This window comes from Rousettus aegyptiacus, unplaced genomic scaffold (genome assembly GCF_014176215.1).
Source record: "Rousettus aegyptiacus isolate mRouAeg1 unplaced genomic scaffold, mRouAeg1.p scaffold_m13_p_12, whole genome shotgun sequence".
In the NCBI taxonomy this organism is placed as follows: domain Eukaryota; kingdom Metazoa; phylum Chordata; class Mammalia; order Chiroptera; family Pteropodidae; genus Rousettus; species Rousettus aegyptiacus.
The window spans coordinates 56,147,543-56,165,574 of record NW_023416287.1 but is presented as its reverse complement, the minus strand read 5'-3'; the positions used below and the strand labels follow the sequence as shown (position 1 = coordinate 56,165,574).

General features: G+C 32.0%; 1 protein-coding gene across 4 annotated transcripts in view; it reads left to right on the top strand.

Moving 5' to 3' along the window:
* ESCO1 (establishment of sister chromatid cohesion N-acetyltransferase 1) overlaps positions 1–18,032 on the top strand; it is a 52,520-nt gene that overhangs the window by 23,048 nt on the left and 11,440 nt on the right. For 2 of the 4 annotated variants that reach the window (XM_016162219.2, XM_016162308.2), the window contains exons 8-9: positions 329–460; positions 17,569–17,658. In XM_016162219.2, the coding sequence (XP_016017705.2) occupies positions 329–460; positions 17,569–17,658 (222 nt within the window). Of the gene's footprint in view, positions 1–328; positions 461–16,902; positions 17,027–17,568; positions 17,659–18,032 lie in introns of all 4 variants that reach the window. The other 2 variants (XR_001599144.2, XR_001599137.2) reach the window with 2 other exon arrangements.

Here is an 18,032-nt window from a genome sequence, read left to right as displayed (position 1 = left end):
AAAATATTTACTATTTGGGGCTTTAGGACTAAGATTATATTGTCAAAGATATTTCTCAGTTTCTTTCAATTGTTTTTAAATGCTGTGGAGTAAGTTATCAGGTAAAATGGGAACAATTCTTAATAAAATTGCCCACAGATTTCGAAGATTAACATCTTCATTTTTGGTACTCAACATTTAGTACCAACATTTTTGGTACTCAATAATATTTATTATAGAATAAACACTTCTCACTTTATGTTCATATTATAACTTTGGAGGCTAATGTTCTGGAATTATTCTTTTGGGAGGAAAAAAAAAACCCTTTTGTTTGTTTTTTTATAAATAGGATGCAGGACAAAAAAGATTTGGAGCGGTTTCTTGTAATGTTTGTGGCATGCTTTACACAGCTTCAAATCCAGAAGATGAAACACAGCATCTCCTCTTCCACAACCAGTTTATAAGTGCCGTAAAATATGTGGTAAGTGGAATTCATGACTTCTAAAATGCGGAATCAGATAATTAGGTCAGGATCTTAAAGAGATGAACTGCCAAATTTAAGTCACCGAAACATTTCTGCTTTAAGGAAATGATAATATATACAAAGCCCTTGTAGTATATATACTGGCTTATTTAAAAACAAAGCCAAACGTAAAAACCAGCTTATTTATTCTGGCTGATTTATGTTGTGGGATTTTTTACTTAAGTTATATTTTTAAGTAGTTATTGCATTTTTTCTCATCTAATAAGTAATGCTGTTCAACTTGAGTATTTTAAAAATTTCCCTTGATTTTTAATCATTATTAGCTATTGATAAGTCTGTTTAATATTCATATAGCTTAGGACAACTTTTTATTTGGAGGTTTATAGTGATATATTTACACCAAATAGATGATTTTGGGATTTACTTTCCTTTCTTTATACTATCATGAGAGTTTTCCTTTATAAAATTAAAAAAGAAAAATTCTCGAAGGTTAAGACCTCAGAATTTATAACGTACTAAAAAATAAAAATCCCACATACTTACTTTGGCAGTACATATACTAAAAAAATCCCACAAATATGTTTTAGTATGTATTTTTTAATGTATATACTTTTGAGGCATATGGGTATTATTTAATATTTATTTCTGCTAATAGCAGAATTTTAAATAATTTTAAACCATTTTAGATATCTTGTGAAAAAATAGTAATTTAATGTAATTTCTATTTACCCGTATCTGAAATGGAATCTATTATTATTCTATACATGTTACCTTCAGTACTGTACACTCACATTAAGAAGACCTCCAGGAATCTGAACTGAGACCACCAATTCATTTCATTATAGGCTTTAATATGGGTACCAGATGTTGGATTTTTTAAAAAAATCTTGGTTTCAGTTAAATTTATAGCCTTACTTTTGGTTGAAGAGTTCATATTCATTGTTTCATTTATCCAGTTACCTCTACCCCAAGATAGGTGGGGTTTTCTTTTTATGATTCCCTACTGTGGTGATCCTTTATATTTCTTATTTTATCTGCCTTTTCTTCATACACTCTTTCCTGCCACTTAATTAAATAAAATATAAGATATGCGGACATGGTATATCTATAGCTTAGCTATTGATTTATCATTTGAAATTTCTACTTTTCCAATTTGACTCTATTACAACTTGGAAAGAAAAATAGTTCTATCAGGTAGCTAAATTATAAAATACTTCTGGGGCAAAAATATTTCAGTTTATTTCACATATATGAATCTGATAGAAGTTAGTTTAAATGAGTTCTGCTCAGTTTACATTATTTGATTCTTGTCATCACTTTCCTAAAAATATGAAAAGATTGGGTTTAAATGGCTTAATTCTTCATTTTAAGACATTAATTTCTGAGAGAAACAGTAAAGAAATCAATCATGAAATATGTACTCGGTTCTCCATAGTACCAAGAGAAGTTGGTTTCTGGAAAAAGGTGGAGTCATCACCTTCTAAACAAATTCTAACTCTTGCAAAACTATAAAGCAGTGTAGCAACTTAAGGAGAACTGATTTTTGCCCCAGCCTTTCTCCTCCACCTCCCTCTCCCGTTGATGGGACAGAGCTATGGGTTATTTTATTTATTTTTGAAATAAGCTCAAGAGAAGGAATTGAGTTTAGCAGTTGGCCCATCCTTTGTTGACATCAAGGTCAGTATTCTTGTCCTTTACTCTTTTTAAATGTAAGTATATATAGAGAGAGTGTAAGGTAAAGACTCCTTGAAAACATTATAGCATTCTCTTTTAGTGTATGGAGAGAAGATAAAAACATACCTATATAAAAGATGTTCTGCTGCGATCACAGCTCTGGATTTTAGGTTGTGAGATTATACATATATCGGGCACCTAGTATTGTGCTTTTGCATTCAGCACTTTTTCTTCCTTTTTTTTTTTTTTTAATTGAGGTATAGCGTATTAAGCACCTAGAAGTGAAAAAACATCTAATCTTTCTTTTTAATGCCAATTTTTTATGTTGTGTATGATTTTTGGGGAGAAGCACATAGAAAAGAAGTCATTTGGTGCTCTGGCTTTAATTTATTTTAAATAGTGTTCAGGATTGGAAGTAAAATTTTCTACTTAAGACTATTTAAAAATAGAATAAATTAGGCATTTTGAGCCATGCTTCTCTTGCTCAGGCCCGCCTCCACATCTGGAAATGTACTTTCCCTTCTAATAAAACTTTTCTTTTCTACTGTAAAAAAAAAAAAAAGTAAATTAGAACAGTGAGTTATATTTCTAAAATTTTTAATAAAACATTCGGTAGAAAATAAGTAGTTTTTCCTTAGGGTAAAAATTTTCCTTTAGACATGGTAATAATCTGTGATAGTTACAAATGGCTATAGACCTGTTTTCAAAAGATTAAAATACTATTTAAACTATATTGTAGCAATTGATGCTCAAAGAACCCATTTTTGGTTGAATAAAGTATTTTTCTTTTCCTTATCCTCTTTGGTTTGCCCTAAGGGAGAGAGTAATGGTGCTCTCTTTCATGATTCCTTCACTGAACCCCATCTGCCTCATTGATACAATTTGAGAAAGTGCATTTTATCTGACTTATTAGAGACTATTTGGGAAGGAGCCTCTTAATGCTTCAGGGACTCTGATTTAGACTAGGGAACATTAGTTTTCCTTCTTGAGCTAAGATATACTGTTTCCTAAAGGTGTGAAGAGGAAGCAGGAAAAGTTCTCCGTAGAGCATTGATCCATGTTGCCAGGCCAGGAACCTGTCCAGAACTCAACTGTATTTTGAGCTTTTAGTAATGTAGAAGAGGGATAATGTTTGAGTTCTTCGCAGAGAAAATCCTTTTTTCCTCCATCGTTCCCCATCTCCTTCAAATTAACATCTAACTGAATGCTCTGTGGAGGACCCTACTCTCAGGGTATATGATATGACTTTGCCTTCAGGTTTAGGAACAAAGCCTGAAAGGAAAAGTTAACAGCAAAGCTTCGAGTAACTGTGAAATCAACAAGTCAATATTAACTATTTAAATCATAAATTAGCTTTGTAATTTAGAAGTGATAATTACTAGAGCAGTGATCAGAAGAGAAGGTTTGTTTTCATGGGTGAAGAAGAGTTACGATTTGATATTTTTAAATTGGACATAAGGAGATCAACTATGATTGATAGCATAGTATAACTAACGAGAAAGATTAATAACCTGTGGGGAATAATGATTAGATCATTTTTACTGAATCAGGTTTTTGTAGGTAATAACACTAGAAAAATGCATCAGATCAGATTGTGATATTTTGATTTTAAATGCCATATGGGTTTTATTCTTTTTGTTCTTTTAGATGTTGAAGAATTGTGAGGATTGTGAATCATACACTTAAATTTAAATAATGTTGACATAATTTTTTGGTGGAGTGTAGGGAGAGAAATATTTCAGTGGCATGTAGGGAGAGAGTAGTACCTGTGCAAGATGTGTGTAGTGCTAAATTACTTACGGCATTGGTAGAAATGGGGAAAAATATGAAAAGTAAAACTTTGAAGAAAGATTTGACAGATCCCTGATTGGCTACAGAGTTGCACTATCTAATATAGTAAGACTAAACATAAAATTAAAAATGCTGTTCCTCAAACATACTAACCAGTGCTCAATAATTATACATAATCAGAGGCTACTGTATTAGTGTAGCTGTAGAACATTTGTATTGTCACAGAGAGGTCTGTTGGACAGTGCTGCTACAGAAACCTGAGTCAAGGAGACTGTGATCCAGTAACTCTTGCTTAACCCTTAATTTCTTTTATGTGAAATTTGAATGCATGCGAATTTACTTTTGTATACTTTTTCTAACTTCCTTTTGAAGATGATCAGGAAAAACAGGAAACTAGGTGTTAGAGAAAAGAGAACTAAATAGTAGAGCAGGAATAGAAATTTCAAAATCTTGGGAATGGAAATGAATCAAGTGAAATAACCTTGGCCCTTAGAACTGTACTTAAACATTATTGAGGAATAGGGAACAGGTATATTTGTAGGAGGGACTCAGAGCCAGATCAGAGAATTTGGTCTGAGGTAAGGCCTATTGAAAGTAAAGAAATAATCTTTAGAAACAGGTAGGAATTTGTTAACATAAAAATTACCAAACATTTTATAGCTCAAGTTTTTGTTTCTGTTTTTCCTGATCCTGATTTTTCAGTTTTCATTTTTCTACTTTGTGTCTTAAAGACTTAGAATATTGTGGTATATAAATATAGGATGGGAACAGCACTTCCAAATATTAGAAAATAATTTTGCTGTGGGATGGAGAGGACTGTATAGTGGTGGGAAAATGCCTGTATAATAAATATGACATGCAACAAGTTTTTACATTTATTTTTATTTTTTTAGCTGGTTTTTGTTTGTTTTATTAAAGTCTGATATTTAGAAAGTACTCTTACTTTAAATGTATAAAGTCTATAGAATGCAGCTAATATGTAATTTTTAACATAATTTCCAGTAAAATTATGCAAGACAAAAGTCTATACTTTATTTTCTTATGCCAACTGTTTTTTTAAATCATTTTTTATTTTTCAATTACAGTTGACATAGAATTATATTAGTTTTAAATATACAACTTAGTGACTAGCCATTTATAAATTTTAACATTTTTGAAAAACTTGTGATAAAATGTACAAAAAACAAAATTTATTATTCTAACCATTTTAAAGTATAGTTTAGTGTATTAAGTATATTCATATTCTTGTGCAACTATTACCACTATCATCAGAATTTATTTGTCATTCCAAAAAGAAACTCTTACTCATTAATAACTCTTCATTCCTTTACCCTAGCCCCTAGTCAGATCTAATCTACTGTCTGTCTCTGAATTTGCCCATATTTCTTTCATATAAGAAGAATCATACAGTGTTTGTCTTTTAGTGTCTGTCTTATTTAACTTAGTAGTATAATGTTTTTTAAGGTTCATCCATGTTGTAGCAAGTATAACATCATATAAATTTTTACATTTTTAAAAAGAGTTCACAGACTCTGGGAAAGGAAAACCTGTAATGTATCTAATGGCAAATAAAACCTCTCCAATCAGTTCTTTCTCTACTTTTTTCTATACTCATTACCTCAAGCTAAAAACCAGAATAATCTTTTAGTTTTCTTTTTACTACATTGCTTATACTCATTTCATTTGTAAATCTCACTTTCAAAATAGATTTCAAGTCCTGCTTTTGTCATGTTCACTGCTACCACTCTGAGCCAAGCTACCATCATTTCTTGTCTGGACCATTTGTGTAATACTCTCCTAACTGGTGCCCCAGCTTCCATGTTTCCATACAGTCCTGTTCCATGTTGCCCATAGCAGTCTTTGATCAATTAATTAATTAATTAATTATTTTTAATGTTGACATTGATTAACGAAATCCAATAAATTTCAGTTGTACACTTTAACAGTAAGGTATATATATATTTACACTGTTCACTTCCCATAGTTAGATTTCTTTCTGTCACCACATATTTGACCCCCTTAACCACATCTACCTCCCCCCTCCACCTTCACCCCTTACACTCTGGAAACCATTAGTCTATTGTTCATGTCCATGAGTCTCTGTTTGTTTGTTCTGTTTATTTGTTGCTTTTAGGTTTATATCCCACATATAAGTGATAGCATGTGATTTTCAACTTTTTCTGTCTGGCTTATTTCACATATGATTATCTTGAGGAGCAGTCTTTTAAAAACTTAAATCAGATTCTCTCCTTTCTCTATTTATAATTCTGTGGTGAACTCTCATTTTACAGAATAAAATCAAGTGTACTTACTGTGGCATCAAGGCTTCACACTCCGCCGTCTCTAATCTCATCTAACACTCTTCCCCTTACTTGGTATACTCCATTCCTATAGCTCTTGCCTCTGTTCTTAAACCACTCGAGCCACATGCCATTCTTAGTGTGTTTGTACTTTCTTTACCTTTTGGTGGAGCATTCTTTCACCACACACTGGTTCTCTTTGTTCAGGTCTTAATAGTCTCGGAGATGCCTTTCTTGACCACCTAGTACAAAATAACTCCCCCTGTTCCTACTCTTATCTGTATTAGTTTTATTTTTTTTTAGATCATTTATCACACTCTGAAAATTTGTTGTGTGTATTTCCCATTGGAATAGAAACTTTGTCAAAGCAGAGTTTTTGATAATCTGTTATGCTAAAGAGCTCCTGCCAATGAGCAGTAGGGACACAACAAATACATTGAATTAAAGAGAGAATTTTGATTGAAGCCACAGAAGAGTGGCGAGTGTCAGTTATATAAAAATGAGATTAAACCAGAAGATATACCTGGGCTTTGGCAGCTCTAATATTTGTTTATTTTAAATCATAGGGAATTGCTACTATAATTATCTTTTGCGGGACATGGAACATATTGTGTATTTTGATACAAGTTAGGTCAAATAAAATTAGTAAGTACTTCATAATATGTAAAGCAGCTCAAATTTGAACTTAATATGGCAATTAGAAGTTTATTAACTAGGTTTGCATATAGAATTATATCCTGACTGAATTTAAGTGGTTCATTCTTCATTTAGAAAAATAGTCAAAATGATTTTAACTCTTTTTATTAAGATGTAAAAGGTTATTATAGATCATTTTATACTAGAGTTTTTTTTCAGTTTGTATTTTAAATTTTCTGTAAGATGTATTTTCTTTTATGTATGAAAATAATGTTTCTAATCCTGTCACAGGATCTTCGCCTTTCAGAGTTTCAGTTTCTCTGCTGAAATCCTGCTTTTCACATAGTTTGATCATCTTGTCTTTTAAAGCTTTAACACATTTATAATAGAAATTCTAAGTTCTTTTCTGCCAGTTCAAACATCTGGGTCATCACTGGGCCTGTTTCTATTGATTTTTTTCCTCTTGATTTTGGGTCATATTTTCCTATTTCTGTCCATGGTCTCATTAAGTTTTTTTTTTTTTCTTTTTTTAAATAGACTTTTTCAAAGCAGTTTTAGGTTCATAGCAAAATTGAGCTCAAAGTACAGAGAGTTTCTCTATACTCCCTGCCTCCACATATGCTCAGTATTCTGTACCAGGGTGGTACATTTGTTACAACTGATGAACCTACATTAATAGATCATTATTACTCAAAGTCCATAGTTTATATTAGGGTTCACTCTTGGTGTTGTACATTTCATGGGTTTTGAAAAATGTATAATGACATGTACCCATCATTACAGTATCATATAGAATAGTTTTATTGTCCTACAAATCCTCTATTCTCCATCTATTCATCTGTATCTCCCCCTAACCCCTAGCAACCATTGATCTTTTTTACTGTCTCCATAGTTTTGCCGTTTCTAGAATGTCATATAGTTGGAATCATACAGTATGTAGTCTTTTTAGATTGACTTTTTTCACTTAGTAATACACATTTAAAGTTACTACTTATCTTTTCATGGCTTGAGAACTCTTTTATTTATTTATTTTTTAGTGCCAAATGATATTTTATTGTCTGGATGTACCAAAGTTTGTTTATTCATTCACCTACTGAAGAACATTTAGGTTGCTTCCAAGTTCTGGCAATTATGAATTAAACTACTGTAAACATCCATGTGTGGGTTTTGGTGTAGACATAAGTTTTCAACTCCTTTTTGTATTTGCCAAGGAGTGTATTTGCTGGAATGTATGGTAAAAGTATGTTCAGTTTTGTAAGAAACTGCTGAACTTTTCCATAGTGTCTATACCATTTTGCATTCCCACCTCTCACTGAATGAGAGTTCTTGTTGTTCCACATCCTTGTCAGCATTTAGTGTTGTCAGTGTTCTGGGTTTTGGCCATTCTAATAGGTGTGTAGTGGTAATGAATTGTTTCAATTTGCATTTGCCTAATGACATTTAATGTGGAGCATTTTTTTATATATTTATTTTTCATCTATGTACCTCCTTTGGTGAGGTGTCTTGTTCAGGTCTTTGGCCTATTTTTTTTTTTTTAATTGGCTCATTTTTAATTTGTTTTCTTAATTGAGTTTTCAGAATTCTTTGTATATTTTGGATAACAGCCATTTATTAGCCACTTCTTTTGTAAATATTTTTTCCTATTCTGTGACTTGTGTCCTCATGCTCCTGACAGTGACTTTTACAGAGCTGAAGTTTTTTTTTTTAGAGTCAAAAGGAAAGTTTATTAGAAAATGGTTAACACTCTACAGATTGTGGACTCCTCTCAGAGGCAGAGAGTGAGAGAGATAATGCAAGAGACAGAGAAATAGAATAAAGGCACTGAGAGGGACCTAGAGGGACAGAGACAATAGAGACAAGGACAGAGAGGGACAGAGTAAAGGCACTGAGAAAGACAGTAAAGGCACTGAGAGAGACTCAAGTTTTTAATTTTAAAGACGTCCAGCTTATCAGTTCTTTCTTTCATGTATTGTGCCTTTGGTATTGAATCTAAAAAGTTATCACCATATCAAGGGTTATCTGGATTTTCTCCTTTGTTATACTCTAGGAGTTTTATAGTTTTGCATTTTACATTTAGGTTCTGTGATCAACCATTTTAAATTAACTTGTGAAGGGTGTAAGGTCTTTGTCTAGATCTTGTGTTTTTTTGTTTGTTTGTTTGTTTGTTTTTTTGACATGTGGAAGTTTAGTTGTTCCAGCACCATTTGTTGAAAAGACTATCTTGTCTTCATTGTATTGCCGTTGGCCCTTTATCAAAGATCAGTTGACTATATTTACGTAGGTCATTTCTTGGCTTTCAATTCTGTTTCGTTGATCTATTTGTTTTCTTCTTTCACCAATATCACACTGTCTTGGTACTGTAGCTTTATATTAGGTCTTGATGTCAAGTACTGTCAGTTCTGTGACTTTGTTGTTCTTCAGTATTGTGTTGATTATTCTGTATCTTTTGCCTCTCCATATAAACTTTAGAATCAGTCTGTTGATATCCACAAAATAATTTGCTGGCAATTTGATTGGGGTTGCATTGATGTAGATCAAGTTGGGAAGAAGTGACCTCCTGAAAATACTGAGTCTTCCTATCTGGTCTCATAAGTTTATATTGGATATTGGACATCGTGTATAAAAACACAGTAGAATGAAATAGATAATCTCTTCCCCTCTCCCCCGAAAACTTTCCTTCCCTTCCTTCTGTCAGGTGACTATGATAAGGGGCTGATGTCTTAGATCTAACTAGGAATTGAATTGGGTTGAAATTTTAGTTTTCTCATCCATTTCAGTTTTTAATGTCTTGAGTTTGAGATTGGGTTTCTCTCTCCAGCAGAAATTGAGGCTTTAAACTCCATAGGACACAAATCTCTGTATACCTTCCAGTGCAACTAGACAGATGACCCATGGGAGAGAATTGGTAGAGCATTATCTCTGTGTTTGGAGCTTCTCCAGATTTCAGACTGCCATGCCAGCTCACTTATGGCCATTAAGAATTTGATTGTTTTTTCCTTGTCCAAGCACAGGAGACTCTTCTCCCCTACCTCTCTACCTGTGGTAATCTTGCCTCTTTGTCCATACTCACAGATTTGGTCTCTGCTCACCTAGGAATGACTGTGGTTCATCTCTCAAAATCAGTCCATAGTGCTTCATTACCTTTAAAGAAAACATGCCTTTTAGTTTTTTGGGTGTTTTCTTATTACAATAGCAGCAGTGATCTTTTGTGACCTTCTTTATCCTAACTGGAAGTAGAACTGCCAAAGATGTACCTTTTAGGGATGTTTTCCAGTAATGGATTAGGAGGCTACATTTATATTTGAATATAGAGGTGGAGTAGAGTTTGGACCATGAACTTTTTAAAATCGTGAGCAATACTGATGAGGTCAGTAGATTTGCTCACTAAGCCCCAAATGACCGTGAGATGAGATTTACATCAAAATATTTTTTATATACTGGGAAGTTATTGCTACAAATTGAAAATTGCTTACAAATTGAAAATCTCTTTATGAATTCTCATAAAGAGATGTTTAGGATTCTTTTGAGAATGATAGGAGGGAAAAGAATCTCATAATTCCTTTTGTTTCACATTTCTCTAAGTCTGATCCAACTATATTTTATAAGAAATTCCTATAGTAATAGATTTTGATGTTGTAATTACAGTAGAAGTTGATTGAAGTGGAAACCCTTATTATCATAATGCCCAACTAACAGTGGTTTAAATCAAGGTTATATATTTTCTTAAGAAGAAGTTGAGGTATGTAGTCTTATGGTTGTTTCATGTGGTAGTTCAACAATGTCATCATGAATTCTGGCTATTTCTCCTTCAGTGCTTTCCTCTCCTTAGTGTGTTAACTTTTTGGCTTCATATCTGAAACTTCATGGTTCTTAAAATAGATTGTTGTAGTCCAGATACCATGTTCAGATTTAAAACAGGAATGTTGGTTGGGATGGGAATTCTTTCAGAAAGCGTTCTTTAAGTGACTTTTTTTTTTTTTATCAGTGAACAACAGCATTTTCTCAGAAGTTTATGTTACACATATTATGTCTCTTGCAAAATGTCCTTTGTTTCATTCACCAGAACTGGGTGGGCCTGGTGGATACCCTTAGCTGCAGGGGAACTAGCAAAACAAGACTCTGGCAAAAATAAGATGATGATTGGCTTATGGCAGTGATTCTCAAAGTAGGGTGGCAGGATGTTTGTAACATCTGTTAGGGAGCATCTGGAAATTTGTGGACTGTATTGTTGATATTTAATGGGCAGGGGCTAGGGGTGCTAAACTTTTTACAATGTATATGACAGTTCCAAGGAAAGTGGAATGTCTAGCCAAAAATGTCAGTAATAGTGGTGTGTCAAATAGCTTTGATGCTTTGGGAATCTGTGGTCTATATACTACGTCTCTTTTTTAGACCTAGATAATTTCATCACTCTAAAACTCCAGATCCCTGTAGTTTCTTTAATTCTGGATCAAAGTGAATTTGGTCCTAGGATACAGGATTTACCAAAACAATTTTACTGGAGGAATCAGAGTTTTTAGGGGTTCAACTTCTGTCCATTCAGTTTAAATATTACAGAGAACCAGAGAAGTTTAAGTGAAAGAGATTCTGCTATCATAGCATACCTAAACATGAAAAGTCCATAAATACCTTTCGAATTGAGTCATATTTGCCTAAAATAAAAATTGAATTCCTTTATATACTCTTTGATTCCTAATTCACTTTCTTAATGATTAAAAAAAACCTTGCCAGGTTTTTGTACTGATTAATTGTCATTTATACCTTGTTGATTAAACATGAATCAACGTATATTTCCATAGTTGCTTAAATTCCCAGAGGAATTTTTTGGGATAAATAAATTACACCAATTAATTTATTTTACATCCAGGAGAACTAATAATAATAATAATAATAATAATAATAATAATAAATGACATTAATTATGGCTTCCTGTGTACCAGGGGCTGATTATAAGCTCGTTATTGGTATTAAACTTTCTTTAATTCTTTTATAAAATTATGAAGTAGTTATAATTTCTGAATGAAATAGGTAGAAAGAAAGATATATATTTTGCCTACTTGTAATTGGGAAGTAAAACTCAAGTTATGGCATTTTTGCCTTGTACATCTGGCCTAAATACAGCTGCCAAATTCATTTTCATTAAATTTAACAATAGTCATGAAATTTGCCTGTCTAAAATCTTCCTTGATTTCTCCTGATTTCACCTAGGCATTCGTGGCCCTCTGCATTGTGGTTCTTGTCTGTTCTTCTAAATGCATTTCTCATAATTTCCTTATAAATTCTTGTCTTTCTAAACAAAGTTGATCTACTCATTGTCTTGGGCATAGCTCATAATTTTTTGTGTCTGTTTTTTAGTTCATAGCATTCTATCACCAAGAGTGCCTTCCCATTCTGTACCCTCAGGGGAAATACCATCTCTCTCGTGTAGATGTTTTTTGGTTTCCTATTTAATCCCAATAAGGGTTTTCTCTCTTAAAACCATTGTAACACTTTGCTTATATATATATTTTTGCCTTTACTGTGTCAGTTTCATAACTGCTTTTTTGAAAATTAAATACATTAAATATTGCAGAGAACCAATGTGTATATCAGTAAATATACACATTGATTGAAAGACTAATTCTGGTTTCAGAAGCATTGAAGTATAAATAAAAGTTTAGTTTGAATCAAGGAAAACTTCCTTTCAAGCATAGCGGTATATGGATTACACCTTGTACTACAGACATTTGTGTACTATTTATTTCTCTATCAGATTTGTAAGATTTGTGAGGTCAGTGTGGCATAATAGAAAAGAATATGAAATTAATCAAACTAGAAAGATGTAGTTTCTTTTAGTGAGCCACTCATTTTATGACCATAGCAAGTTATTCAACCTTTATCACTTTAGTTTTGAAAAAATATCACATGGGGTAATTTTTTTTCTGGGCTCATATCTTATTCATGTGTTTATTAACTATTTACTATATTCCAGGACTACAGGAGTTTAAAAAATATAAGGGACAAGATAAGCAAATATATTTAACTCGTATAGACTATGCTAGAGTCCGAATGTAGAGCCAGGATATCTGACAAAGGTTGGAAAACTGAGGTTAACAGCTGAGTAGAGTCAGAAAGGACAAATAGTAGTTCCCTTGTTCCCAGAAGGGTATAGAGCAAAGTCATACTGGGACAGAGAAACTGTATGTGTAAAGATTTGGAAATTTTAAGTATTTCAGTATGACCTGTGACTGTATCATGTGTTGGGAAAGTTTTATGAGGGGAAGCCCGAAGAGCTAGGTGGGGGCCAGATCATCAATGACCTTGTAAGGCATAAAGGTATTGAAGATTAAAAGGCCTACAAGAAAATGCTTATTTACTGTAATGATAATAATAGTTGTTATTTATTAGGTACATATTATTGTGCTATTTAATAACTGTGCTTAATGTTTTATAGTGTTTTCTCAGCTTCTTTTATAGTGTGTTGTAGTTGTTTTTGTATCTATTTTATAGGTGAGGAAACCAAGGTTTAGAAAGGTTAAGTAATTGACCCAAGGCAACACAGCTATTTAATAGTAGAGTCTGGATTTGAACTAGCTCCTTCTAATTTTTAAAGTCCTCTTTACCTTTATGCTGTACTGCCTAGATCACAGTGGTGTTACACATGGTAGATGGTCAGTACATATTTCTTGAAATTACAGAATTTTGCCGTCTAATGTCCATGTCATTATTTGATGTTTTTAACACTTTAAAGATCAGTATATGTTGCACTAACTAGAAACAAATACTATTATTATTATTGTTAATATAAGATTATTTTTGCAAAGAAACGTCCAAACATGCACTTAAAAACAGCTGCTTGGGATAGTTAAATATATTCTTTTATTATGCCATTTTATTAAAGTAGAAAAAATAGGAAATACAGATACATTAAAAGGAAATTAAATGACTTAGAGAACCTCTGTTTATATTTTGATGTATATCCTTGCTGACTTTTAAAATAGTCATAAATATAAACATTTACATTCAAAATTCATTTCAACAAAATATGTTTCAATAATGTATAGTTTCTCTTTTGGAATTTTTCTGCAGTTTTTTGTACTTTTTGCCTTGGGTAATGTCAAATAGAGCATGAGACTGAATTTGGAATGAGCTTATTTTAATGTACTTTTATTTCTGAAGCTTAAGATTTTAAAAGGAGATGGTTTTTAAAATATATTTTTTTCAACCTCTATAGCAGTTGGTAGAAGTAAAATGTCTGTTTTTCAGATTCCTTTATTTTTAAGTAAAATTTTTATTGAAATGAAACATGTAAAGAAAAGTACACGAATAATAAGTGCACGGCTTAATGGTATATTTTGACAAAGTGAACATCTTTGTAACAAGAAACATTACTAGCATCTCAGAAAGCCCTTTTGTGCCCCCATTACAGTCACTGCTTTTCCCCACCTCAGGTGTGAGTGCTCTGCTGACTAGATTCGTTTTGCATTTATTTTTCATTTCTAAATAAATGATGTTTGAGTAAACCTTGGTCCATTGTTACAGTTTTGACGATGGGTGATTTTCCAAAATAAGTTTTCCAAAATAAAGAGTTTAACACACACACACGTATGTACGTGCACACACACCCTAATGAATCCCCATGTATTCAGCACCCAGCTTCAACAATTAACAATTCATGGACAATCTTCTTTCATCCAACCTTCCCAATTATTTTGAAGTGAACCTTAGGTATCACATCATAATTTTTAGTAGATATTACAAAACATGTATTTTTAAAAGGTGAAAATATTACTTTTTTATCATAAAGACAATTTAAATAATACAAATCACACCTTTAAAAAATAAACTAATTCCTTAATATCAAATATTTTCCTCAGTGTTCAAAACTCCTCCAGTATAATTTTCTATACTTTTGTTTGAATTAAGATCCATATATTGTATTGGTTGGTATGTCTCTTTTAATCTAAAGATTATTCTTCTATGTCTTTTTTTCTTTCTTGTAATATTTGTTGATAATCATCTTAAAAAGCTGATTGTTGATTTTATTTCTCAGGATATTCTCATTCAGCCATTATGAAAGTGATTATTATTGAATTTTTAAAATTGGGATATAATTTACATACAGTTAAACTCACAGGTTGATGAATTATATATATATCATCGTGTCAATCACCCAATGTATTTTGCTTTCTTTCTTTTGTGTGTGTGTATTTTGTTTTCAGTAATTATCTTTTTTTAAATGGAAAAAGAGAAATCCCTTTTATTCATTAGACTCCAAAGTTTAGAGTTACTACAACAGCATGGATAAAAGATAATCATTGATTGCTATTAGGAATATAAAGATTTCTGCTTTTCAGCAGCCGGATGGGTGAATTAAGAAAATTGGGGCTTGGGAAGCACTACTTGCTTTCACAGGGATATGTGTAACGTGTTAGAACTAAAGGTGAGAAGTGTAAATGCACTGCGTTGGAATTTATATCTTTGCAAAAAAGCTGTGCCTATTTGATTATTTCTTCGATTTGCACGCATCCTTCCCTGCAACTTCCATTCTTGCCTTAAATTCAGCAGTAGGCTTCATGTCCTCTAAATTCTCTAAAGTCTGGAGGATCATGTCATTATTTACCCCAGGAAAAAGTTAACTGCGGTTAAGTCATATAAATGTCATGAGTAATGTTATTTGACAGATATTAGCCAGCTTGGTTCTTTCATCAATTCTTTATCCACAATTTGAATTTATTGTTGTTTAACTTTGAAGACTTTATTGACTTGTGTTTTCTTAGAGTAGTACATTGACCTTAGTTTGATACCAATAGTAAGTTATTAAATTACTGAGTGGCAACTCTGTGTGAAGAATCATCTTAATAACTTTTACCTACTAAGTGATGGCAGTGATGACTGCCATTTTGTACATAGCTTAGTTCAGGAAAGAATGAGAGTTCCAAAGATTTGCCCAAGAACAGGGATTTAAACCCTGAACTTTGATTCTAGAACTCTTTAAAAGTTTCCATTAAAATATTCATGAATATTAGAAACCTAAGCAGTAATTACTCTGCCCTTTGGAATTCCTGCTCCTTACATGTGCATGAAGAAACAGAGTCATATTTAAAACATAAAATTATGTCAAACACAATTATGATAGCATTTTCTCCATGAACATGTGATTCTCAAGAGAAAGTTTTGTGCTAAAAAGTCAGTAAAGCAAAATAATTTAGTGGTGCAATATAATGACATTAGACCAGTATTTTTGTTTTTAAAGATAATAGGGAAATAGTATATCAACTTATCTTTAGGTAATTCAGTTCAGGAAGTATTACTTTCTTAAAAGTTGGGGTTACTTAAATTTCTAGTTCTTTATTAAATTTGTGGTTTAATTTTTAAAATGAAAAGTCTCCATTTTCATTTTATGGCAAATAGATTTATTTAAAAAACTTTCCCCTAAAATAACATATTATCATAAGTTTTTTTTTTAAGAGGTGATTCTTTTATGCCTTTTAAAAATGGTTTACCTATATTCAGATTTGAATATGATTCAGATTTAGTTTCTAATTTGAAAAAAAAATGACTTCTATGACTTTTTTCTATTCCTTTTCAAATCTTGAGAACACTTTACCATACATAATCACCTGGATTATTTTTCAGTATTCTGTTTTTTATACAAATTGATTTTAAAAAATTTAATCCTCATTGTCACATGTATCAAGCTTGACTTTTTGATCCCCAGCTAAGATCCTGCTCCTCTTCCCAAAAAACCATTCTGAATTGTTTAAGAAAATCACCCTCCTTTCAGACTCGCCATACTACTTTTAGTTGCCTTTTTCACTGAGCTTTTATATTATTAAACAGATCTCAGATCTTAGATGATGGTTTTAGAAGTACATATTACTTCTTGAAAGGCTTTTTTTTTTATGTAAAGTTGGTTGGGTAAGACAAATGGAACAACCAGTTAAACTCATTCCTTCTGTACTTATTATTAACTTCAAAACTCCTAGTTTTAACCTCTGGTTCAGTCCCATCTTACTAGATTTAAGTGGCTTTTGTTTTGTTTTTTTTTTCATGCAGGTTCTGCTCATTAATCACCACGAGTGTGGATCTGAAGAAGAGTTTATTACCTCTCTTTTTTTGAGTATGTTTAACTTCAGATACACACAACGTAGCCTCTCCTTCCCTATTAGATTCTTAGAAGGTAGTTATGTTTTTATAGTCTTCTTGTGACTTTGATAGTTGTGATCAATAAAAATAAACACTTATTCCTTACATATTGGACTACTGCATGCAAATCAGTTCATTTAAAACCTCCTGGAGGTCTTTGGCATGCTAGACATAAAACCATGAGTGTTTGTTTGTGGAGGTAACCATGTTCCAAAGAAATTTAAGAGTTTAATTATTTTATCAAGAAACTTGGGAGAGTTATCCTTTAGGTTCTGGGAATCATTGACTTTAAGGGGCTGGCTTTTGGTGTGCGATTTTCAAAATTAATTTAAAATGGGAAATGATAAATTAGAAATACTTTTGTGGTATTGCTGAGTGAGTAATATAAAAAAGTTAGCTTGCATTGGACCTTTTGTATGCTTAACAAAATAGCTGATTTATCTTGTCACTAGTTAAATATTAATGAGCATATATTTTTCCACATTTGCAATTTTTAGACACATTGATGTATTTTTCTTCCTGTACGTAAATTTGATAAACGAAATGTACATAATTTTTTTTTTTTCTAATATTTAGGGCTGGAAAAAAGAAAGAATTTTGGCTGAATATCCCGATGGCAGGATAATAATGGTTCTTCCTGAAGATCCAAAGTATGCCCTGAAAAAGGTAAATTTCTGGTGAAATTTCATGCAGAATGGATAAAATAATTTTGCAGCTAATTTTAAGAATATAAAACACATTTCTATAATAGCACATTTAAACACCAATTCTGAAAACAAAAAAAGATAAACATTTAATGAATACAACCCAACTGAAAAATTATACTTAAACTTTGTAGTGTTTCAATTGTATGTGAAATGAATTTTTAGTGACTTGATTACTTGTCTGTATTGTCAGCAATTTGAGTGATGGTATAGAAGGCATACTAGTTAGTTAATAATACCACATAGGTGTTTCCAAGAAGTAGAATTAAAATGTGAATCATAATAATTTAGAAATTAAAATTAATAAATGTAAAGTTTTATTCTGAGCAGAGTTCT